This window comes from Spea bombifrons, chromosome 9 (genome assembly GCF_027358695.1).
Source record: "Spea bombifrons isolate aSpeBom1 chromosome 9, aSpeBom1.2.pri, whole genome shotgun sequence".
Taxonomy (NCBI): domain Eukaryota; kingdom Metazoa; phylum Chordata; class Amphibia; order Anura; family Pelobatidae; genus Spea; species Spea bombifrons.
This window is the reverse complement of record NC_071095.1, coordinates 19545756-19570817: the sequence shown is the minus strand read 5'-3', so window position 1 is coordinate 19570817 and position 25062 is coordinate 19545756. Positions and strand designations below refer to the sequence as shown.

Below are 25062 nucleotides of genomic sequence, written 5' to 3'. Positions count from 1 at the left end.
TCTTACTGTATAAGCCTCTACCACATATGCTGGGAGGCAGTTCCACTCATCTACCACACTGTAAAGGAAAACGTCCTTGCATTATATATAAGCCTCTGGCTCTCTAGAGTTACTCTAGGGTGTGCTGTTCTAACATCTGAAAGTCTTCTGAAGCCCTGTCACGTCTTGTAAAATAAGCCACTATTATGTTATCTCCCAGGCCTTCTCTTTGGCGCGTAACACTTCGGACAACTCCCGCGTGCCCGCGCTCCTAGTGTGGGCGGGGCCATGTGACGACATCCCGCTTCCGCCGTCGCAGCCGCGGCGGAGTGTTACTGCGCAGGCGCAGCCGAGGAAGAAAGGTACCCGGCTGGACGGACACCTTTCGTATCCGCCCGTGACCGGGCAAGTGATCGCGGGGCGCTGTTTAAAAAGGAGGCCTACACCGGGAAACCTCTCCCCGCCGTGCGGGACTTATGGGGAGATTGCGGGGCTGTCCCGCTCAGGGCGGGAAGTCTGGGAAGCCAAGCCAAGACCTTCCAATTTCACTTCCTCTGACTTGTTTCCACCTACAGAGTGTCGGTGTATGAGCACAAGGCTCCTGGGCCCAAGCAAGACCTATGGATCAGTTCAATGGAGCCCCTCAGATCTCTGCTCTCCCTGCCTGGCAGCAGCAAAGCTTCATTTGGCTTAACTAGAGGAGCAAATGCCTCCATATTGCCGGTGCCCCTGGTCACGGAGGAGGATGAAGAGCAGGAGGACAGAGACAGGAGCCTCATCAGACGGGGCTACATGGATGGAGAGGATGATGCTGGAGGGGGAGGAGTGCCTGGGGTCACTGGGGGGCAGCCCTCCACCTCCCCACTTAACCCCTTCTATTGGACTGCTGTGTTTGACTACGAAGCCACTGCGGAGGACGAGCTGACCCTGAGGCTGGGTGACCTGGTCCAGGTGCTGTCTAAGGACTCGCGGGTGTCCGGGGACGAAGGCTGGTGGACGGGGAAGATCCAGGACCGAGTGGGCATCTTCCCCAGCAATTATGTGACCACCACTCAGAGCTTCTCCAGCAAGCTGCAGTGCAAGAGGGAAGAGCTGCCCTGCTACCCAGCCTCCGCGCTGCACTGTAAGGCGAGGCCGATCCGGTAGCCCCGGGGGCCGTAAAAATGTTTAATGTATGCAAGCGCAGGTGTCTTGTTGGACTCCTGTCCGATGTGCCGGAGCTGAGAGTATATCACATGCGATTATATATGTGTGCTCCGAACACGTGTCTTACACGCCAAATAGCTGGGCAGTGGGGAAAGGGACAGATATGTGTTCTGTAAGACAATTTAAAGGGACCGCTCGGTGATCATATGCTGAAAAGATGGATGGTTGGTTGCCGGGATGTCCTTTTAAAGGCTCCGTTGCCACGTTTGCAAAATGGTTACTTTTTCACAATATTTTTTATCGTAACGATACATTGTTCGCTACATATGAGTCTCTTTCCAACTGGTCATTGATTTGTACCAAGATGCTCCACTTTTGGAATCCTCCACCTGGGTACAAATGATGATGCTGCCCATTTTGTGTGTTTTCTGTGTTCCCACTCCAGGTGGACCCTTCAGGAAGTGCCAATTCATACGACCCCTTCCCCTAAATTAAATAACTAAATCGTCAGTTTATTCTGATTGGGGACTGTAGCTGTGAATTTTTTTAATTCTAATTAAATGGCTGTTGGAGTCGGTTTTCTCGCATTTTACCGCAAGCCAATAGGTGCAGACGTTCTTCGGATATAAAATCCGCCTTCTGTCTCGTTTGACTCCTCCCCCAGCTGCTTCTGTTGTAATCAGGAAGTGTACCTCAGTATGCTGCTGGCACACTGAACCCCAATTCTAGCCAATTGAAATCGGTGAGAGTAGTAGCAGCCAATCACGTAGGTTCTAGTAGAGACGGTCTAAGGAGGAGGAAAACGAGACAGGAGTCCTATTTTAGGGCTTGAATAACTAAATGCATTTGGTAATAAAATCAGGAGACCCTAGGGGTTAAGCTGTCCAGTGTTTTCCCATTGAGTGAATTTATCCCTCTTTTTCTGTCTTTCAGTACTAGAGATAGACTTCTCCGAGCTGCTTTTGGAAGAAATCATCGGGATCGGAGGCTTCGGGAAGGTATACCGCGCCGTCTGGGGAGAAGAGGAGGTGGCCGTTAAAGCCGCGCGGCACGATCCCGACGAGGACATCAGCCAGACGATCGAGAACGTCCGTCAGGAGGCCAAACTGTTCGCCATGCTGAATCACCCCAACATCATCGCGCTGCGCGGCGTCTGCTTAAAGGAGCCCAATCTGTGCTTGATAATGGAGTTCGCTCGAGGCGGATCCTTGAATCGCGTGCTCTCCGGAAAGAAGATCCCGCCGGACATCCTCGTGAACTGGGCCGTGCAGATCGCCAGGGGAATGGACTACTTGCACAACGAAGCCATCGTACCCGTCATACATCGCGACCTGAAATCCAGCAACAGTAAGTGAGGCTGTATAGATGCCAACGCGGAGTGACATTATATATATGTAAATATGTGTGTGTGTATATATATATATATATATATATATATATATATATATATATATATATATATATATATATATATATCCTTATTTAGCAAATCAAGCCTTTTTCCTAGAAGCCTCTGTTCACGAGCGAGAGGGCTTATAAACCGCCCTGCCCTTTGCTACGTGCCTCCCGGCAGCAGGGGTCCTGGATTACTGCCGGAACAATGCGAGGGTAGGTCGTGAATGAAGCAAGAATAACGGTCTCGCCGCCAACAAAGGAGTCCCAGGGAGGGCTCGACCGTCCCTTTAATTCCGGGTCCAGCGGAGACGCTGCAGATCTCCCCGTGCGTCCAGGACTGCAAAGTATGCTCCTTGCGCATGTTCTTGGTACGCGTATAATTCTTACGGTGCCCATTGAAGGAAAGTCCACGTTTAATTAAAGGTTCAGTAGTTAAATACCGGCGATTATTTCATTCACTAAATGTTCTTGCTTTGGTAAAACTGAAGCTGTGCATGATATGGACCAAGTTGCCTTTTAAGGCTCTTGTACAGATTTTCTTTTTAATATTTTAAATGAAAATGGTTAATTCTTTGTACTTAGTAATGTATATAAAGATATACAATAATGGCTCTTATAGAGATGGTAGCGCCATAGTCTGCTGTGCCCTTTTTGGGTCTCTAACGTTCGAGGCTCAGACTCTTATAATGGGGATCTTCCGTTTTACCAATCCCATCAACCTTGGCCATCTGCCGTCCGTTGTCTGCCTTTTGTGTAGCGGAGCTGCTGTATCGAATGCGTGTTCAGAAGCGGTGGTGGGATTTCTCTGTCCCTTTAGATCTTTGGTATCTCCACTCAACCACGCTACTGCGTCTGCTGGCGCTACTCAAATTAATGGGATAGGAGAAGCGATCCTAATGGCTCACTAATATTTAAATCCATGAGCTCAGTCGTATGACACGAGGCTTATCCGCTATGCTTTAGGAAGGGCTCAGCCAGGCAAGTCGTCTTCCTTGTGGGAAGGACAAACGTGGCCCCGCACAATGATTAAATACAGAAATGCTGCGACTGGTGCCTAGCGAAGTGCTGGATCGCCGAGGCAGGGTATAAATTATTTATTGCGCCTAATGTTCTGCGTTCTCATAAGACAAATAGCTGGCTGCGTGGATGAAGTCGGGCCGTACTGTATAGAAGTACGAAGCGCTTATACCGGGGCGGCTGGCCTGCTAAGTGGTGCAATCAATGCTCGTGTTCTTTTAGAGTATAATGCGTATTCAGCGGGATTGAATAAAAATTGCAGTCCTGAATTATTTAATGCCCCCCCTCTGCATGTGCTGCCTCTGCGCTGTATTCTTTCACTGTAGTAGCCTCTACGGTTTCTGCTGGGCGGCGCTTCCACTTATCCAGCACTTGGTTGGTCTGCTGTGCCCCCTTACTATGCATAGAAGCCGTGTCAGAGCTCTAGGAATGTGCGATTTTACCTTTTATTTGCAAGGAGAACACAAAGGTTTTTCACAACGCCGCTGGAAGGCGGTTCCAGGCAACCCCCTCATTGTTTGCGCGTGTGGTGGAAGAGGGGGGATTGTGCCGCTGTCTCCCAGTAAATTTAGCACTGCAACCTTTCCGCAGGAAGCCGGTTATCTACTTGGGTCAGACTTCCTGCGCCGGCCGCCGCCAGCTACAGCGATCTGCCGTGTCGAACATTAACCCCTTCGCTGTTAACATGATACGGAAACAAGTAGGATGCCCTTTAACCCCTTCACTGCAGAGAACATGTCCGGTCCATTAATCCAATGGATGGGCATGGGCTTTGCGTTAATGTACACAAGCAGGATCTGCCGCCCAGGCGAAGTGTCTCTGATTTTCCAAAGGCCCTTCTTCGCTGTATCGGCCGATTGTGTTGCGCTGCCATTGCCGTGCCCTTCTAGCAGTCCAGCGAAGGACTGCGGATTCTGTAAGTGCTATGATTGCATACCTCCCGACAGTCCTGTCTTCACGGGACCGTGTGTGATGACGGGGCCGCCGGAACAAATTGCCTGACGTGGAGCTTTACACAGGACGTTGATGTGTCACATGACCTCGTCCTTTTAAACCGCTCCGTTTGTGCATCGGCAAACAATGTGCCAGGCATCAAGCAGGAAACAAAGGGGGTCCAGCTGTTCATTGTTTCTTCCATGTCCTCTTCGCGTGAAGATGTTTCGCAGGCAACAAGCAGCATCCGGGGGCGACAATCAAAGCGTAACCCTGAAAATTGTCCTTTCATCTTTTGTTAATAGAAGGAAAGTTGAGTTCCGCCATACTATACGTTATTGGAGGATGTTATTTCAGTTACCAAGTGTTAATTGTGCTTTGGTTAGGACAAGCAATGGCATATGGCTCCTGAATCTAAGACTAAGGACTAGACGGGCCTATTAGGTCTTATTTGCCATGAAAATCTGTTTCTATGTGGTGCAACAGAAAGGCAAACGCTCTTCCTATTTGCCTCTTGAAACGCAAGCAACTTGTACATTTTGTTTTTTCCCCATTTTCTGGCAGTTTTAATTCTAGAAACGGTCGAGAACGGAGATCTCGGCAACAAGATCCTAAAGATCACGGACTTTGGCTTGGCGAGGGAATGGCACAGGACTACTAAAATGAGTGCCGCGGGGACCTACGCGTGGATGGCACCCGAGGTTATCCGTTCTTCGATGTTCTCCAAGGGCAGCGATGTCTGGAGGTAAGACTTCAGAGATTTATTTCGCAAATGATAAGCTTCAAACATATCAGTGAAGCTTAATCTTTTACACCGAGAGGGTTTGCATAGTTTGTTTTACATTTTGGGTCTAATTATTGCTGTTTATGCTTTCTGCAAAGCTATGGAGTGCTGCTGTGGGAGCTTCTGACCGGGGAAGTACCGTTCCGTGGAATTGACGGGCTGGCTGTCGCCTACGGGGTCGCTATGAACAAGTTATCCCTTCCCATTCCTTCCACTTGCCCGGAGCCCTTTGTCCGACTCATGGAAGGTGCGATTTGAAAGCCTATTCGTTCACAATAAGTCCTGTGCCGTTATGGTAGTTTATGTAACACGCACACACATTCTAACCTGTATCTGTGAATAGCGGTACACATACAGACGGGAAGGCATTGGGGGACTATTCGGTGTAGGCTGGATGCACTGAGGTCCCAGTGACTCTCCAGAGTGACCTTAAAACATTTCAGGCTTGGTTAATGTTTCTAAGCGTTCAGAACTCTGGTGGTATCGTTTCGCGTTAGTTACATTTACATTTCTTGTGTGCAAGAAATACACAAAACCATTTCCAATTGTAAGTCTTTGTAGCTTGTTTTTATACCAAGTGGTATCTTCTAAACTGTTGGGCATCGGATTGGATTGCAATGAAAAGTTCAGAGCAAAGCCCAGCGTGTTGGGTTTGCTGTAACTCAGTGAATGTGTTTAACTCTTGATTTTTCTTCTCTCCAGATTGCTGGAACCCTGACCCTCATTGTCGTCCTGCCTTCACCAACATATTGTTTCAGCTCACCACCATACAGGAGTCCGGCTTCTTCGAGATGCCCAAAGATTCCTTCCATTCACTGCAGGAAGACTGGAAGCAGGAGATACAAGAGATGTTCGACCAACTCAGGGCCAAGGAAAAGGTGGGAGCATTCCTGTGCTGTCCCAGGAAAAGTTTTATCAATACAGAGTATACCAGACTTATTTTTAGGGTACATTTGATATATTAGGACATCTGGGGATCTATATATAGTTGGGGCAGTCAAGTATCACCTTCCATCTGGTATGACCCAATACGACTCGCGGGTCTCACGGATTTCTTTTTGGAATCAGGAATTGAGGAGCTGGGAGGAGGAACTGTCCCGCGCGGCCCTAGAGCAGAAGAATCACGAAGAACTGCTACGGAGGCGAGAGCAGGAGCTGGCGGAGCGGGAGATCGATATACTGGAACGGGAATTGAACATCATCATTCATCAGCTGTGTCAAGAGAAGCCCAAGGTAAAGAAGCGCAAGGGGAAATTTAAGAAGAGCAGGCTCAAGATGAAGGATGGCAACATCATCAGCCTGCCCTCGGGTGAGTCTTACTGGCTTTTTCTGAGTGTGATGTAACATATGGAGTATATACTATGTTTTGAATTATATCGCAATGTAAAGGCTTTCTGACAAAAGTAAATTGGCCAGACTGAGTATGGTTCACGTATCCGACCCTGAGCGTCCCATGTTCTCTTCCAAGCAGATGTAAGATTTGGCTTTGTTTGTAATACCGGTGCCATGGGAAGGGGTTAATTGGATCTCCATGTGTCATTACGTGGCACATTATGTTGAAACAATTGTAAACATGTTAACCAGTATAACGTTTTGATGTAACTGGTTTTTGTAAGTGATCATTCCAACTGACCGGATATAATTACTATAAAAATAAGAATACGTATGGCTTGTATACCCGACCGTGCCATTGAAGTGTCTGCGGGTGATGCGTTTCTGTTGCTCTGATGTGCCGTGCTTCGCTTTGCAGATTTCCAACACAAGTTCACGGTGCAAGCTTCGCCTACCATGGACAAAAGGAAGAGCTTGATTAGCACAAAGTTTAGCCCCCCTGCGAGTCCCACCATTATCCCTCGGCTTAGAGCCATTCAACGTAAGTAGCCTTGTAGATCGCTAATCTACTGCGCTATGAAAGCATGGCCTGGAACCCGCGACAAAGCTCTCACTTCTCTATTGTGGTCAGACTAATACTTCAGTGCCACTGAATTGAGGTTTAAGGAAAATAAAAGTAAATTATTGTTCTCATCAGCGCTTCAGTACCTATGATGGGTAGGTGTCCTGCCGCCACTAAACAGGGCACGCACGGTTCTTATTTGTAAACCATTTGTTGCCATCGGTAGGGGGCACGTTACCCAGGATTAGTAACCTAGTAGTAACCTCTTGCCCCCGCATGTCCATTGAAATTCTTGAGCCCTGATTTTATATACAGGCTTCCTTCCCCAAAATTCACGGGTCATTGCAGAAGAGTATTTCTTGCTAGTTACGCTCGACAGATGTTTGCAAATCGAAACCAGTAACATAAGCAGCCAGTACTGCTATAACCATTCTAACGGTCGTTTACCTTTGAAATGCGACCAGTGACCCCAGGGGACTCTAACAAATCAAGAAATCGGAGCACCGGTGGCTCAAAAGATGAAAGTGAAGATGACGAGAAGAAAGACCAGAAGAAAAAAGTCCGACCGTGGGTGCCAGGGGCTCTGGGCAGCAAAGACACAGGGGTGGCAGAGGACTGGTAAGTGCTGGACATCGCGGTATGTCTGGCTTTTTTTGGTAATTTCTCATTTTTATAGGAAAGTGTAACATACCGTAAGTCACCGTTGCTAACCGTGATCTGTTATCCTTCACAAGCCTTAGGGTGTCCACTGAGGGTTCAAAGCAGTGTTCCTCTAATACTTCAAATAACGGGAAGTCCTCAAGAATGACCAACACTCCTGGCTTCAGCACGGTGACGGAAACGGGTAAAGAGAATGAAGCGGCTTGATTTTTTTTTTTTCTTTCTAAGAAGGTTTTGTGTACTAAAAGTTTTATTTATTTAATAGACACAGAGAATGCCAGTGACACAGGCGTGAACCATGTGGATATCAAAGAGTCCCAAACACCTACACCCAACAAGTCCTACCTCTGCATACCATTCCACAAAGGAGGAGATGACGTGGAGGGCCCGTTCAGCGATACTAGTGACAACCCCACACCGGTAAACTCTGCTACAAGCACCCCACAGCTCACCCCCACTAATAGCCTCAAGCGTGGATCTCAGCACAAGCGGTGCTCGATGGTTCTTCTAGGATGCGGTGCTCTTCTTGCCACTGTGGGCTTAGGCTTTGACCTACTAGAAGCAGGCAAGTGCAATATAAGTCAGGAGGAACCTGAGCCAAAAGAAGAGAAGAAAAAGAAAGAGAGCCTCTTCCAACGAGCCGCCCGTCCACGGAGAAGCACCAGTCCACCCTCCAAAAAGCTTTTTAGAAAAGAGGAGTCGCCATCCCATCCTGCAGAGCCTACAACATCAATTACTCTGCAGTCCTTGTCTTCCATTTCCGAATGTAACTCCACTCGCTCGCTGCTGCATTCTGACAGCGATGAGTTGGTGGTGTACGAGATGCCTACCACTCCTGTAGAGGAACAGCCGCCTGCTGTCAGCAATCCGCTGGTGAACGTGCACATCGAGACGTTCAAACGTGATCCCAACCAGTCGCTGACCCCAACCCATGTGACTTTAAACTCCAGGGCCCATCAGGGACACAGGAGAACCCCTTCTGATGGTGCAATCAAAGTTCCCGTGATTGCCAATGGGACACGTAAGTGATGGCATCTTGTTACTCAAGGCCTTTTGTGTCTTCAGCCTATAATCTACAAGAGAGACAGACGGGTTTGATATATTGATTAGCTAATGAGGCAAGACAATGTTTGTTCATTTTGGTCACCACGTCCTGAGGTCAGAGCGGGTGAATTGTGCAATATTCAACTGTGTTAACCGGTAAATTACCCCTCTGTCACCAAATAGAGGTTATTTTAAGGTCAGATTGGTGGTTCATTGGTCATCCGATCATAGAGATATCGGAAAGTGTGATGTCTTGCTCTTGTTTTCTTTACCCAGATACCACATCCCCTAGCAGAGACCCACAAGAGTTCCCACGTCTTCCCGACCCAAATCTGGTTTTCCCTCCCACCCCACGGCGCTGGAACGTGCAGCTGGACTCGACACTGGAAAGGCCCAAAACACTGGAGATTGTCCCTAGGCCTCGACCATCAACCAACAGACAAAGGCTGGACTCCTGGTGGTTTGTGTCGCCCAGCAGAACCCGCAGCGACTCCCCTGCAAATAGCTCATGCACTGAAACCCCTAGCAACTTGGACTCCTTCTTCGCCAGCAGCAGCGGAAGCACCGTGGAGGAACGGCCCGCGTTCTCTGGCTTTACCCCGTTGCAGGTGCCACGGCCTGTGGGCGAGCGGACACTTCTGGATGTGGATGTAGAAGGCCAGAGCCAAGATAGCACTGTCCCCCTATGCAGAACAAAGCTCAAAGTCTACACCACTGCAGCCTGTGAACAAAAACATGAATTCTGGTCTTAAAAGGCACGCTGAACGTGATCGGCAGACGCAGCCGCAGATCTTGCACTGAATGCACTTTGAGGATCAATGAAATCACTGGAAGGCAATATAAAATGTAGTCCTTATGCTGCTCACCCTAATTCTTAAGTACACCCTTTCATTCCTAGGAGACAGACTTGTATAATTTTTATTTTTTTTGGTCTTGTACACTGGATCCTGATAATTCATTTTTAAATGACTCTGTTCATTCCAGGTAAATGTTTGTACGTTCCGTCTTTCAATGGTCTTCTAGTGCACATCTCATCTCGCGTTGCGTTGTCAGCCAGCGGCATAGAGCGCAGCACTGAGGCCTCTTGTTCTTGAAGCCTCCTTATACTCCATTTAAGCTGCACCCTCCATGCTGTTGCATTTTCTCCTAGGTCCATGTCATTTAAGTCTTGCACACGGATGTCCCTTCTTGTTCCTGGCAATACCGCTGCGAGATATACTCCTGATTTGTACACTGGACCTAATGGGGGGGGCATTAAAAAGTGAAGTGGCCGCTCTGAGCTACCATCCTCAAGCCTGTTTGGTTTCTGGTCTGCTGTCATGCCGTGGATTCCTTTTGGTAGCCAGACTGGGATTCTAGCTCTACCTGTTGGATGCCATCAATTATTCTTCATATCTGCATGGATATAATCTAATTTAAAATACCAAAACGACTGTGTGAGCCTCAGGGCTGATTAAAGCGTGGGCGATGGAGGTGTTTGCTCGGCATTGCTATTAAGTAACAGTGTTATATGCATAATAGAAGATTTCAATAGAATACAGGTCTGTTGCTCCCTCTCATCAGTGTGCCTGCTACCTTTTACTAACCGAGTATCGACCGGCAACCTTTTTGTTCCACTCCAGTTACTCCGACAGCGATGCGCCCTCGGACCGTCGTTACCGTATGGTTACTCGTATGGTATTGTGAAACACTATCCCGTATAACATATGTGCGCTCTTTCTTGAGCCCTCTTGTTTTAGTCGTGGTGCATCTCTGGTCTCTTTCGTTGGCCATTGGCTTCCTTTTAAAACCAAAACAAGTATAAAACCGTACTCTTGAGCTGCCGCGCGTTCTATAAAAGAGCGTTTGGGTATTTTCTGTGTTACGGATCGATTGCTTAAGTACGCACTTGATGGCCTCATGGATTCAACCCAGCTAATAAGGCAAAGGCGTCTAGATATTTGCCATGCGTGAGTGCCGGGCTTCTAATACAAACGTAGGGCTATTAAAATTCACCCTGTGTACTGGAGGCCGGAGTCATCATAAGGGTTTTAAATAAGGGAGTGTATGTGTCTAACTATTCTAGAACATATAGCAATACTCAATGCAAAATCAGTTCTTACTCCCTCATCAGGACTTAAGAGGGGAGGAAAAAAGCCCCTGGGTTACTGCAGAGTAAACATTTTATTTATTTAAATGATATTAAACAATGCTCTCCAGATTCCAACAGTACATGCGTGTATAGAGTTTCTGGGCCCAAAGCCTCTGTCGTTAGGAAAAAGGCATCCGGAATCCAACCGATCCTTCTTACCCCCTCTAAATCCCTGTGTGAATCTAAAACTGGAACTCAGCGGGGTCTATCCATTAAAGGGGAGAGTTTTGTTTCACCGCGTTGACTTCACTATGCGTTAGGAAGGTCCAACCATGTTGACCTTCTCCAATAAGAAGGGCTTGGCTGGCCCTGAATGAGATATAGTTACATCAGTTAGATGTTTTCTCAGTGATAGCTGGAGAAACCTTCCAGAGTTGGCCGTCCATAATAAAGAGTGAGGTGAGGAACTCTTGTGCCAACTCTCCCCTCTAGTGGGTTAGGACAGTGACGGGCGTTGGGCTACTCCAAACATAACGCAGCCTAATGCATACTCAAAAAGAAACCACCCATGGAACAAACAATAATACTGTCTTCGCTCGTGTGGGCTTTTTTTAAGGTAATTACTGTTAATTTATCCTTTTACGAGACAAACAATAATGGAACGTCCAAGATTAAGGGCGTCAAATCCTTTAATGATGTTTAATACTACTGAACAATATAGAGGTAGGCGAATAATCGTACTCTGGCAGTGTGAAATAATTGTGCCCGGTTAATCCCCCTCCTATAAGCGCATTTTGCCCATTGTCAAAGAAAAAAAAAGGAAATGACCTCACTAAACCATAGCTTTCTAGTCTGGCGTTGGCCCACAAATGTCCTCCACCATCTTGTTTTAAGACGGTGTCCTTCACGGTCATGGATAGAACGTTATTATCCACTGATGCAGCACTTGACTTATAGACTAATCTCTAATTAAGGCAGGTGGTGCCATAGTACCCCCAAATATGCCCTACATAACGGGGGTGTTGTGTAGGACCATAGAACTCTCAAATAGCCAACTCCCCCAAATTCTTAGGAAGCCCTCTATGTCCTCTGTTCCAAGGGCATTGTGGTTCTACTAACTCCCTACCCCGGGTTTAAGCATATAAATCTAGACTTGGTTCCGGATTTTGTTCTGTATGATCCATGATGTATATATTTCATTTTGTACTTTTTTTATGGAACTTTACCCTCCCATGTATCCCCCCCCACCCCCCAGCTCACTTAGGGTTCCTACAGAATGGAGACAAATTTCCACGGCATCGGTGTTCCACCTGAATTCAAGTATTTGGGCCGCGACTTCATTCTGTGATTTACGATGAATATATATTGTCTCCGTGTCGGTGTTACCCGTCTGTATAATGTATCGTGTGCCGTGTTCAGCGTGTGCTTTACAGCGCCGCTGCTTCAATGCCAATCCATAAGCTGATTCACTTAGGGGTCTATTCACGAAAGGGAGCGTCGTGTTTCAGCTCCTTGGTTGGCCCTGTACAATGTATAGATATATCGGTGAGCGTTCGTTATCAGTGAAAGAGTTAAAAAGCAGTATGTAAACTGGCAATAAACGGGGAAATCAAAGCAAATGAACCGCATGCACGTTTATGTATAAAAGGCGGGTGCTTCCGTCCCTCGCGTTACACACTAAATGAGATATATTATGATGTCATTAAATGAACTAACTACTTCTAGTACCTTTTTGGGCCATACGTCTTAAGTCTGCTTCAACATGGTCTTTTTCTTGTTTCGTATTCGGCATTAGGGGAGGCATTTAAAAAAAAAAATGTATACCCCCCCCACCCCAAAATCTCAGAATGAATGCACCGGATTATTTTTGGCAGGAAAGGGCCAAATTCTGCTGTTTAACTGTGACTGCATCCTGCGTACATAACTTTTTTTTTAAAAAATGTAAATTATTATTATGTCCGTGTATTTAAACTGGAGCCAGAAGCTAAATGGGATTGATTTTTATTATGGTTTGTACGTTAATATTAAAATGATGACTACCAAGCAGGCTTGGTGCAACTGGAACGTTCTTCTATATATAATACGAGCCGCCCTGGGCCCGCTCTGAATATTAGTGGATACAGACCGTAAATAAAGCGTTTAAACACCCAGCTCCTCGTGTTTGTCTTTATTTGGAGGTTGGGTGATGTTCACTTGACGTCGAGTAGCACCGCGGAACCGTAGATGTTTCTCACCTCGTTCCACCAAGACATGAAGAGGGGCCTTGGCTTGGGATGAGGACGTATGGAATACTCATGGCACCTGCTACGCCAGAGTCAGGAGCCATCAATGTTCCTATCTTCGGATCCAACGTGTGATTCGACAGAAGTGATGCCCTCAAACTCAGTCGACCCCCAATACCTCAGTGGTTATTGCAATGGCCGTGTCCTTCAGCCAATGTTCCTGGCCACCATACTAATTCAACAAGACTTCCCCAGCAAGCGCCATCTCTCCATCTTTGTTGTTGTTCCTCTTTGTGATAAACCCCCCATAACTTTCTCATTTGGGTTCCAGCTAAGTGGGGAAGGGCAAAAGGGGGACAACTCAACAAGAGTTGAGCCATCCTAAGCAATATGTAGCCACCATCTGGCTAGACTTTCATGCTATCCTACATTCTGTTGTGAGAATTTGGGGGTCACGTTTTTTATACAGCATTCATCGCTGCAGAATATGACGGCGCTATAAAAATCAATACATAATATATAATATGCATGTTCTTCCCTGTTACAAACGACATTCCAAATACCAGCACAGATTTTTATCTATACCAGCTGACTGCAGACCGGTAAGCTTCAGGATATTAAAGATCGTATCGTTTCTCTATTAAAATGCTCTCTTTAGAAGTGTTCTGGAATATGGAATGAAAATCCGATCCACCGCAGAGAAGACATCTTATTATTTGCTATAACAAAATTGTTTTTTTTTCTAAAGAAAATAAATGTATTGGGTTGACTCCTGCCTCAAAAAGTCTGGCACCTAATAAACCACTTACCTGACATAGACGTTGCAGCCCTGCGGCAGAAGCTGCCCTCCTCATCTGTGGTCTGTGGAGACCCATTTCATGCTCTGTCAAGGCCTGTCTTGCCATGGGAGCAAACAAAGCAAACCCCCCATGGCCCCCTACTCCTTGGCTCCTATGGCAAGACAGGCCTTGACAGAGCATGAAATGGGTCTCCACAGACCACAGATGAGGAGGGCAGCTTCTGCCGCAGGGCTGCAACGTCTATGTCAAGACTTTTTGGAGGCTGGAGTCTCATTTTGGAGATAAATAAATATTTGCGTAAGGAGTATGACATTCTGGGGCCACCTCTGTGCCCCTAACCCGCCATACCCTGTCTATGTAGGTATTTATTTTGGCTGTATTCAGCATTTAGTAGATAGCTCCCAAAGAGCGGTTAGAAGGAGATCCTATGTAAAATATTTATCAAGCCCACTGAGGAATTTGGGATCACAACGCTACATTCCAAGCATGCTTAAAAATACACAATGGACGGAGGTGGCTACCAAAAAGAATTACATTCTATGACCTTGATTACCAAAAGACGCGATGTGACTGCTGTCAATGGTTCCAATCTTAGTCTGTCAACTCCCGGGCCGGACTGGCGGTATCGAGGCGGCCCTGGCACTTTAGGGCGTAAGTAAGGGACGTTGGCACATAAGGGCCGCCAAAACCAGCTGGGCTGTGGACTTCGGCTTCTCCTTCTTCTTTATGAAGTCACATTAGCCAATAAACCATGTTGCACAAGATGGGACTTGTACAAGACCGTGGGCTGCGAATTCAATGCAAGGGCCAAGCACACAGGCAACCGCGAAACGGGACTTCCCTTCATCTCATAGCGTGAACATACATTAATATTAAATACGTCCTTTAAACCTCACACTGCCTTTCGTCATATTTCCCACGTCCAGCCGAGAGTGTGGGCCAAGAAGTCAGATGGACACCACTGTCCTTCTAAAGCAGCCATCCATAGTGACGTCAGCTTACTCAGCGTCCATCAGGTTGGCGTCTCGTCCTGTACGAGATCTTCAAGGTTTCTCTCTCTTTTAATGGCTTTTTCTTGGGGGTGGGGGGTAAAATTGCATTTATTTCTCTGTGTTCTGTACCGCTGCCGGTAATCGGTCTAATGCCTAAAATCAGATTCATGCAGCCCTTCAGGACTTTAATTGGCTTTCTTCGAAAAGAATCTTCCAAGGTCGGCATCTGACAGTTCCGTTCAGAAAGACCTGCCCTGCTTACCGGGGCGGAACTGCTCTGTGTGCGGATTCCGGCCGTCGGAGAGACACGTCTACGCTTTGCCGAAGATTCAAGATGACAGCACAGAGAACATGCGCAAACCTGTACAGCCTTTATTGGAAGAAACACTTTTTAAACCTCATAAATGAATCACTTGATTGTCAACTCGGCAGACATATTGTACAGTTTATCTTACTCAAAGGGCTAAAAACAGAGGACAACCACTGTCAAAAACATACGAAATTATTAGGTCTTTAGACCAAGAGACTACAGAGTCAGAGGCTTCAATGGAATGTAAGGACGTCTTAGTTTACTTATTGAGTGGTAGATAAGTGGAATAGCCACCCAGCAGACGTAGTAGATGCCAATAAATGTAAACATGCATGGGATTAGCACACGGCTCTTTAATCTAAGACGAGACCAACGGCTGAGTCTCTACAGCACGAAAAACGGGCAGAATAGACGGGCCGAAAGAATCTGGCTCAGACCCGATGTTTCTGTTTCCAAGCCAGAGAGCGGATATGCAAATACAGCGAGAGCCCAGCAGACACAGACAGAATATGAGGAGGAGACGTGGAGTCATCCGGAGGAGTGGAGGAGCTAATGAGACAATAAATGGAAGGCTCTTCAGATAATCCAAAACATTTCCACATACCCAAATAATTCCACCTGTTACACGTCTTATTATTTAGGGATGGAGTTGACGTGTTACCTCTCGCAATGTAAGGGAGAAGTGGCCTAAGGTACACCAACTCAGTCCTTTTACTCATTCAATATCAAGCTGCGATGGTTAGGGTGTCTCGCCGGTGTGTATATGTACAACCGCCAGCATTTGCATCATTCAGATACTGTAAGGGGGGGGGGGAATGTAGGATGGCATCGAGGCAGCAGGATGGTCCTTTAAAAAGAAATGGCCATGAACTCCCAGCCACGACACGATTTAAAGAACAGTGAATAACTATGAAGATTATATAGTCCAGCGGTCTTTATTTATAACGAGTAGTCGGGGGGGGGGGCAGGAGTCTAAATGTAGGGCTCTCACTATGGCAACAAATGTAACCTGCCTGCCTATCGCACCAATATTACAGGTTTTGACCCCAAAATGCTTAAAATTCCCGTCTCCGAGATTTCACAAAAGTCTGTGGTCTACTTAATGAGCCAATTTGCCATCAATGCAGTGCTTGAGCTCCAAAGATTTGAAGGGATGGAAGTGATGGGTTGTTGAGATAAAGATTCAACCACATAAGACAACTTACACACTGTTGGGTCTCCTACATCCCCTCTGGTTGTCACCCCCAATGATATGGAGATATTGGGGTTTATTCACTAAAGAGAGAGTTGTCAGGAGAGTTGTAGTGTCAGCTCCTTTGACCTCACTATACATTTTGAAGGACCAACCCCAGTGATCTTCTGCTGTAGGAATGCTTGGATGGCCCTGTATAATGTATAGGTAAATCAGTGAGACGTCTTCAAAGTCTCATAAACCACTAAATTATTCATTATGCAGGTGCCAGCTAAGCCCTTCTTGTAGAAACCTGCTCCATAGTGAAGAGTCCAACGCAGCCATGGTTTGGCCTTCAAAGACATCTCAAGTCACTAGGGGCTTAAAAGAAGTGGACATGTATAAAACTAGGATATTCGCAGCTAATATCTTCATAAAAGTGGCCGACATGCAAGACGGAGAGGATAGTTCTTTAACTTATTTATTGTTTTTTTTTCCACTAAAAAGAGAAAGCCATCATTTTCTGGCCATGACTGGTAGGATGGGGTTGATGGGTCACTGACTTGAATATCCAGCCTATTTATGCAGTGAAAGGTATAAGCAGCCAAGGATCTAGACCATACGATTAAAGACGTCTGCCATTGGCAACTCGTGGATGGTGGCTACCATCCTTACCACAGCCTGTTAAGAAACAAAGCAACATTCTCTATGAAACAGCAAATCTACACAAAGGCAGCTTCCAATACGTCATTAAATCTCTGCGTGGACATGCTCATCATCCATCGCAGCGCGTTTACAGAAAAGTGCATTTCCAGTAGTAAGTGTTCTGAACCTACGGCTAAAGGACACTGGTTGACAGCTACCACAGCGAAACACCGTAAGAACACGGATATCATTTGTAATCAGACGGAAAAAAAGCCATTTTCCTGGTTCTGCTCAGCGTGGTCCATCCACAAATGAGCGGCTTTCAGGTTTCTCCCTCTTTGCGATGAGAGCATCGCCAACAATTAGACTTCTATAAAAAGACCTTGCAGGGACTCAAGCTGTGCGTAAAAAGGTTGCGTATGATGCATAAGCCCCTTTGATGCGGAAAATAAAATAACATCCAGCTTTAATGGGGGAGAAAAAGCCTGTGCATGGATTCCCTTGTAGGAGGATGCAAGCCAATGGGGAACTGCTTCGCAAAAGCCTAACGTATTATATCAGTGGCATTCCGAGGTGACATTCCAAGCTCAGATCCAAGTTCCTTTGGATCTATTGTGCCGGGTTATACAGTAACCAGGGCAGTGAAGCAGAGATGCATCAAAGAGCCACGTCAGCAGCTTGCTAAATACCAAAAACCAGTATGGCAGGTCATCACGGACCCCGAACCACCGCTAGTGATGTCACAGTCTTGTATCCGCAGTTAAACGCTCTGGTTTAAGGATACTTCTTTTTCTCTTTGGGAACTCCTGCTTAGCTTCATCTCCGCCAGCTGGATGTACCTGATCACATTGGTATCTGGAGGAAAAGCGGGACAACAAAAAACGGTTGAAACGCATTCGGGGAACTTATTTGGATGGTTGTTACGGGTTGAGAGTACGACGTTACTATATGTGAGTATGAAAGTATGTCACCTTTTTCATCCATTCGGATTATTCTTAGTTTATGGGGCTTAACTTCAGTGTAGACTGATTAGTTTGTTCACGAGGAACAATTCAAATATGGACAATATACCAGGGCTTTCATTCTTTCACGATCATTCATAAGGTCTACCTAGATCAGGGCTGTTGGCTTTAGTATTACCAAGGTTGGCCGTTCTTCTAGTTGAAACAATGAATGCTGTTCTTATGGAGCAGAACATCTAGTGAAAACCATGTGTCGGTGGCTCTAGAGCCATTCTCCAACACTATATCTCAGAGGAACACAGAAGCTGCAGCATTCCATGTTCTTTGTATCTGTCCTTCAACCAGCGTTCTCTCACCTGTTGGCTGTCTGCTCTTTGCTTCCTTCAAGTAGTACAAAGCTTTGTTGTAGTCTCCCAGATGGTAAAAGGCTACTCCGGATCGGTACAATGCCTTAAAATTCTCTCCTTCCTTATTGAGGACTTTTAGGCAGTATTCCTTCACCCGTTCGTAATTCACCAGCTCGGCTTGCAGAAGACACGCTACAGGGCAGAGGGAGAGACACATCCGTTAACAGATGCCTTCTAAGATCTGGACACATTACTGTATACAGCACTGGGGTATATGTTCATGGAGAAAAATATATTTTTTTTTCATGGAATTTGCCCTTTCATCATTGATGTATCTTTTGGAACAAACCAGCAGATGAAAATACTAAAGAAAAATAGCTACGGAATGAATGAAAATAATACAAATGCACACCGGGAAACCATCAGGAAACCAGGATGGGAAAGTCTAAGGTGTTTAATTCAATCCTGGTGCCCTCAGCCGAGGCTTTTCAACTGGATGGACAAATCCCTTCCGCGTTCAACAAGCTCTTAAATATAAAGCTGCTTTACTAACTCAGTCTGGAATTTAAAGTTCCGGAATAGGATCACCGGCGGTGGTTATTGGATTAGAACCACGTTATCCCGCTTGCCACTTGATGGAAACAGACAGCGGTTAAAAAAAGCAGAAGGACAGAAATGGATTCTAATGGTCTTCAGAACTCTCCAAGGTCCTAGAAACGGTCACTGCCTCGGCTCATGGAGCTACTCAGATAAAGAAATGTATTTACCTTAGGGAGAAGCTGCAGCTTCCCACCCTGGAAGCTGCAGCTTCTCCCTAAGGTAAATACATCTCTGTCCATTGTACAAGGGTTCTCGACATTGATTGGGTGCTTGAAACAGCCAACTATTGGCTGGAAAGCACACCCATGGCCTTTGAGCCCGCGCAGAAGGATTCACAGAGCTTCTGCAGAATCTCTCCGATGCGTTTGCAAGGGGGACCCCACGGAAATTTAAAGGGACCTCTCAGCTATATATATATATATATATATATATGTCCATATATTGACATATATACTGGATGACACTCTTGGAATGTCATCGGCTCGAAGGTTCTTCGAGCTTTGCTTTCAGCTATCGTTCCTTTAAGCCCAGAGCGTCTCCAACGTGCCACCCAGGCAGCCGGACGTGGAAGGGCAGGTCCGCTTTACACGCACTGCAGAAACGAACGTGCTCTTTTACGATCTGTGGCCGCGTGTTGAAAGTCCTATATTTAGGCCGTCTCATTAAATCTTTATATCGCTTTGGATGGGTTTGCTTTGGCTCGTCACCATGGAATACATGAGTAATATAGAGGATGAACAACACCGGGGTATATTGGAGCCAGAGGCTACTGAGAAGCTACTGAAACCTTCTAAACGTAGCCTACAAACCTGGCCTAAGGAACCTAAGGAACATTCGCAATATTCCTCCTCTATATTAACTTCTTGTTACCTACCCCAATGATAAACCTGGTGGCAACATGAAAGCACCTCAAAAGCACACTGATGGTCAAATCTCTGGTGCTTCCAGTAAGGACCATGTCCCATCAGGAATTGGAGCTGATCTTTCCCTCTCATTTAAAGGGCATTATCTACCCTAACAAGACATTCATTGACCGCTCTAGCACACTGCATCAATAAGCCATAGCAGATGTGCTGTTTAAGTAATTCTTCTAAAGGTTTAATTGCATGCAAATAAGAGAGAGACCTCTAAGACGCATTATTAACTTCTAGAGCGACATTTTATTGGTGTCTGCTTTAGTGTCACATGACAACCTAGGAACAATGTTTCTGTTGCTGCATTTGGTTATAAAAGTCTCTTTGCTTGCATTTTAAAGAGAAGGTGGAACTGCACCTTTAAATGTTCTTCTGTCCCACCAGTACAAGGAGACTGCTCATACACAACTGCTGCCAACACAGGTACCTGCTATAACTACTCCTAAATAGCGCCAGTTTCAGGATTTCATAAAGATCAGTTCCATTTCCATGAACCAAGAATCTGAAGTCTGTGATGTGGCCGGGACGTGGACATCCCAACCTAGACCATGTAACAATTCTGTTTTGTTGCCACTGCAAATACTTTGAAGAAGGTAACAGGATTAAAAGATAAGGTCTCCTAAGTCTTCTTGCCACAAGTCTTGTGTAATTACCATCAGATAGGAGCTTAACCCCAGCATCACTGTGTGATATTTGTCCTGGCGGTATCACAGCTGCAGGAAGTCCAACGGCAACGCGAGACGCAACATGTCAAAGACAGACAGGATACGCGACGTGTTACAGTTTCCACCTATTGTTGCCCATTATCCCAACAGAGGGATAGAATTTAGGAAACGGGAAAACCCAGGTATTCTACAAACCCAACGGTGTGGAATGACCCGGGAAACCCAAAACTGGTCAGTTTATGAATTATGTGTTTTCAGTTTTTAAGTGTAATCCGGACCCATGAGACATTGCCCAACACAGGCGGACAGCGTCATCCAAAAGAGTAACACGCAAACACGCTCTAAATCTATACACCTAATCTTATACTATACACGTATGTCTCTCCCTCTCTCAGAGAGCGCTAACCCTAGTCTCAGACCTAACACCATCAGCTCACACACACACACTAACACCATGTGCTCACACACACACACTAACACCATGTGCTCACACACACACTAACACCATGTGCTCACACACACACACACTAACACCATTGCTCACACACACACACTAACACCATTGCTCACACACACACTAACACCATGTGCTCACACACACACACACACTAACACCATTGCTCACACACACACACACTAACACCATTGCTCACACACACACACTAACACCATATGCTCACACACACACTAACACCATGTGCTCACACACACACACACACTAACACCATTGCTCACACACACACACTAACACCATATGCTCACACACACACACACTAACACCATTGCTCACACACACACTAACACCATGTGCTCACACACACACACTAACACCATGTGCTCACACACACACTAACACCATGTGCTCACACACACACACACTAACACCATTGCTCACACACACACACTAACACCATATGCTCACACACACACTAACACCATGTGCTCACACACACACACACTAACACCATTGCTCACACACACACACTAACACCATATGCTCACACACACACACACTAACACCATTGCTCACACACACACTAACACCATGTGCTCACACACACACTAACACCATATGCTCACACACACACACTAACACCATTGCTCACACACACACTAACAACCATGTGCTCACACACACACACACTAACACCATTGCTCATACACACACACTAACACCATATGCTCACACACACACTAACACCATGTGCTCACACACTAACACCATGTGCTCACACACACACTAACACCATGTGCTCACACACACACTAACACCATTGCTCACACACACACTAACACCATTCGCTCATACTCACACACAAGGAATATAAATAATGCATGGGAAAGACATATGGTTCCTTAGTCTAAGATGAGACCAACGACTGATTGAGGTGTTTGACATGACCTATAAAGTGGGAATCTATTACTGAATACAAGACAACAGTCCCGCATTTCCCTTACAGGTATCACACATTAGACACGTTACTAATCTTTTTCCCTCCCACACCTCTCTGGGAAGCGACAGCGTTGGAACGTTGAGGCCGTGGCTCATGAATTACACACAATGCCCTTGAAATGACTGTCACGCTTTCATAACGTAGCAAAGGAAACGTAGCATGATCTTCAGAGCCGCAGAGAACCAAGTCAACCCTGCGCTCATCAGAATAAATGGCTGCTGTGTAAGGATGAAGAAGTATGACTTCCCATCAGGGAAAGGAACCAGCATTGCTCATGGTGGCCATTTACTGGGGTCTGTGGTGGACAATTTGATGCTGTTCTATGGACCTTCACAAACCTGGCCGCGGACTCTGGAGTCCCTGAAATATGTAGAAGCCCAAACTACGTTGGCTTCCCTCGCTGATACAGTTGCACAGTTCGCAGGCCACCGAGAACCTCTAAGACTGCACCATGGATGAAAAAGGAGAACGGGGCTCCAAAGGTGGAGCAAGACAAGTTCTCAGATCTGATATTTTTCCTCCCCTGGCTTTTGTGCATTTCCTTGCTTGTTTTTTTGGTCACATAACACGTCAAACACCTTCTTTGGGCTGTGACGACACATTGTCCCCCTACAGAGCATCTATGGAGGACCTTGTTGGACGGTTCCTTGATCTACATGCTTTAAGGTATGGTGGTGAAAGCTCTCAAGATCTGGGTCTTCAGACTACAGCTCTTTTGACTGGGGTACATTAAGAAAGAACATCTCTGGTCTGTGGAGCTTACAGTCTAAGTAGTTTTCTGCATGGAAGATTTCCATTTCAAAGACCTTTCACGTTCCCCAAATCCTATATTTTGTAGCTAAATTCACTACAAACCTATCCTATATGTGTACAAAAGGAGCTGTCAGCTAAACACCCTGCTCTTATTCCTCCCCTGTTACACTCACCCTCAGCTACAGTTACATGAATGAAAGCTGAAAGTTATAAGGGTGATGGGTAAAGTACCTCCGTATAGCTGTTTGAGCTCGGAGGGGTTTAAAAACATAGTATTTGCTTATTCTGGTCTGCGGGAAACCACATCGGTCTCACGCATGGAATAGTGAAGCTCTGAATGCCTCTGAAAGCAAATGAACACTTCCCAGCTCTGAAACCAAGCCATTTGGCTAGATTGTAAGCTCACGTGCATATTTACCTAATGTATTGGTTTGTCTTAGTCTGTCCGTTCTAGATTTTCAGACCCTTTGAATGTAGGGACTGTAAGAAGCACTGCGGGAATCGTTGGTGCTATATTCATAAAAGATAATAGCTATATACAGATGTGCGGTAGCCATTACAATTAGTTATATAGCGCCAGCAGACTCCGTAGCGCTGTTACAGTGTGGGCCAGAGACAATATTTACATTTTTTACGTTAACGCACATTAAGACTTGCTAGTACACAAGGAGAAGGCGGCTCTGCTCTTGTGAGCTGACAATCTATTACGGCTTCATGAACACCCACTGGCCCTTTTGGTGGCCCCCGTGAACAGTGGAAGCTCAGATCCCTCCGCTTAGCGGATCAGGGACTTCCATTTTGGGGGATTTTAGGTTTTTATTGGGAAAATGACCCTCCTTTGCCGGTGTGCGCGGTGCAGTGCGGCACCCGTGAGGTTAATGGTGTTGGCAGATGGGAGGAGGGTCATTTGCACTGCCCAGTAATGGTGGGCACGGGGGGGCATTATCACCCGGCACCCGATGGCAGTTATCATGCCCAGGGGCACCCCCAGCCCAGGCTTTCTGCCCCTCTGATCGTCACCCACCTGCCAGGCTGTTGTAACAATCCACCTCGATGCTCTCCACCGCCTTCCTCTGCTCCTCTGTTAATGCCCCCTGCCTGGGCACTGGGGGTGGCTGCTGGGGGCCCCCGGGTGGCTCCCCCATCAGACCCTTCAGCTCCAGCAGCGCCCGGTGGTACTTGCCGATGGCCTCCCGGTACTTCTTGTCCTTGTAACACTGCGCCCCCTGGCTCTTGAAGTCCAGGGATCTGACGATGAGTTGCCCCGGGTCACCCCTTACCCCCCCGGTCATGTTGCCCCGATCCATCGCTCGGCAGCTAAGGGGCAGCTTGGATTCAGCAGCCGGGGAGCATCGGGACAGAAGGCAGAGCCACAGCTCGGTGCATCGGAGGGCAGATCCGTCTGCAAACAAACCAGACGGGCAGCTCCCTCACCCCCCCCCCAGCGCAGCCCCCTCCCTCACCCCCCCGCACAGCCCCCTGCCCCCTCCTACCAGCGCAGCCCCTTCCCGAGCAGTTAAAGGGACAGCCTGTCGCGCAGGGGGGATAAGGGCTGCGCTGTGGTCCTGATCACCGGCCAAGTGCAGGCAGATCTCATTGGATCGGGGATGAGTAACTCCCATCACCAGTGGGAATACAGCAGAGTCTTCAGATAACCCCTGCCGGGGGGGGGATTCAGCTTCTCCTTACATTAACACAGGTGGTTCCAAGGCTAGGTGAACCTACCTGTGCTCAGGGAGTAGACACTACTGTTGTTTTTTGGGGTGGGCTTCAGTGTGGCCCCCAACAAATAGAAGGAAGGGCCCCTAGACAGCCCATGCATGACTGCAGGAGTGCCCCCAGGTGGGGGCGAAGGTTAAATAAAGGGGATACTACTGACTTGGTTTCAGTGATGCCCCTGCATGCCCAGCATCATGCCTTCTTCACGAGGGGCCCAAATCCCCCCCTGTCCCTCTTTTTCCTCCCCTGATGCCCTCTCTTTTCTAGGAGCTCAAAATGTTTGCTGGGTTTGCAGGGGATCCCAGGGTTCTACAGCCCTGAAAGTAACAAGTATGTGTTTGCAAACAACATAAACCTGTTTATTATTTAATAATAGTATATTATTATTATTATTATTATCATTATTATTATTATTATTAAGTTTCTACATGTTTTGTTCAGAAACGACTATTATTGGATCATATAAAAGCTTCTAGTAAAATCTGCCACCCATGTACCCCCCACCCCTGCCTCTCTGCAGCGTTATGTCATGCAGCAGTGTGTTTATGACATCAATGACATCACATGCAAACAGAGGCTGTCCGT

General features: G+C 46.7%; 2 protein-coding genes across 2 annotated transcripts; one reads left to right on the top strand and one right to left on the bottom strand.

Annotated features, from left to right (window-relative positions):
- Positions 1–252: 252 nt before the first annotated feature.
- MAP3K9 (mitogen-activated protein kinase kinase kinase 9) lies at positions 253–9836 on the top strand. The gene is made up of 11 exons (XM_053475675.1): positions 253–1102; positions 2059–2472; positions 5035–5215; positions 5353–5501; positions 5957–6132; positions 6323–6563; positions 7005–7127; positions 7613–7766; positions 7883–7992; positions 8074–8829; positions 9084–9836. Exons 1-11 carry the CDS (start codon positions 613–615, stop codon positions 9602–9604), a joined length of 3315 nt encoding a protein of 1104 aa, XP_053331650.1. The 5' UTR covers positions 253–612; the 3' UTR covers positions 9605–9836.
- A 7101-nt stretch (positions 9837–16937) lies between these two features.
- TTC9 (tetratricopeptide repeat domain 9) lies at positions 16938–24159 on the bottom strand. The gene is made up of 3 exons (XM_053475672.1): positions 23783–24159; positions 18382–18564; positions 16938–17918 (listed from the first exon to the last, which is right to left on the bottom strand). The coding sequence occupies exons 1-3, from the start codon at positions 24063–24065 to the stop codon at positions 17824–17826; spliced, it is 561 nt and encodes a 186-aa protein (XP_053331647.1). The 5' UTR covers positions 24066–24159; the 3' UTR covers positions 16938–17823.
- Positions 24160–25062: the final 903 nt, after the last annotated feature.

Bases quoted from the DNA above. Each gene is read 5' to 3' on its own strand.
- TTC9 (XM_053475672.1), bottom strand. From the start codon at position 24,065: ATGGATCGGGGCAACATGACCGGGGGGGTAAGGGGTGACCCGGGGCAA. The intron at 18,565-23,782 runs GTGGGTGACGAT...TCTGCCCTGTAG, and splicing joins TTGTTACAACAGCCTGGCAG to CGTGTCTTCTGCAAGCCGAG. The intron at 17,919-18,381 runs GTGAGAGAACGC...CTTTTCCTCCAG, and splicing joins AAAGAGCAGACAGCCAACAG to ATACCAATGTGATCAGGTAC.
- MAP3K9 (XM_053475675.1), top strand. From the start codon at position 613: ATGGAGCCCCTCAGATCTCTGCTCTCCCTGCCTGGCAGCAGCAAAGCT. The intron at 7,767-7,882 runs GTAAGTGCTGGA...ATCCTTCACAAG, and splicing joins ACAGGGGTGGCAGAGGACTG to CCTTAGGGTGTCCACTGAGG. The intron at 7,993-8,073 runs GTAAAGAGAATG...TTTATTTAATAG, and splicing joins CAGCACGGTGACGGAAACGG to ACACAGAGAATGCCAGTGAC.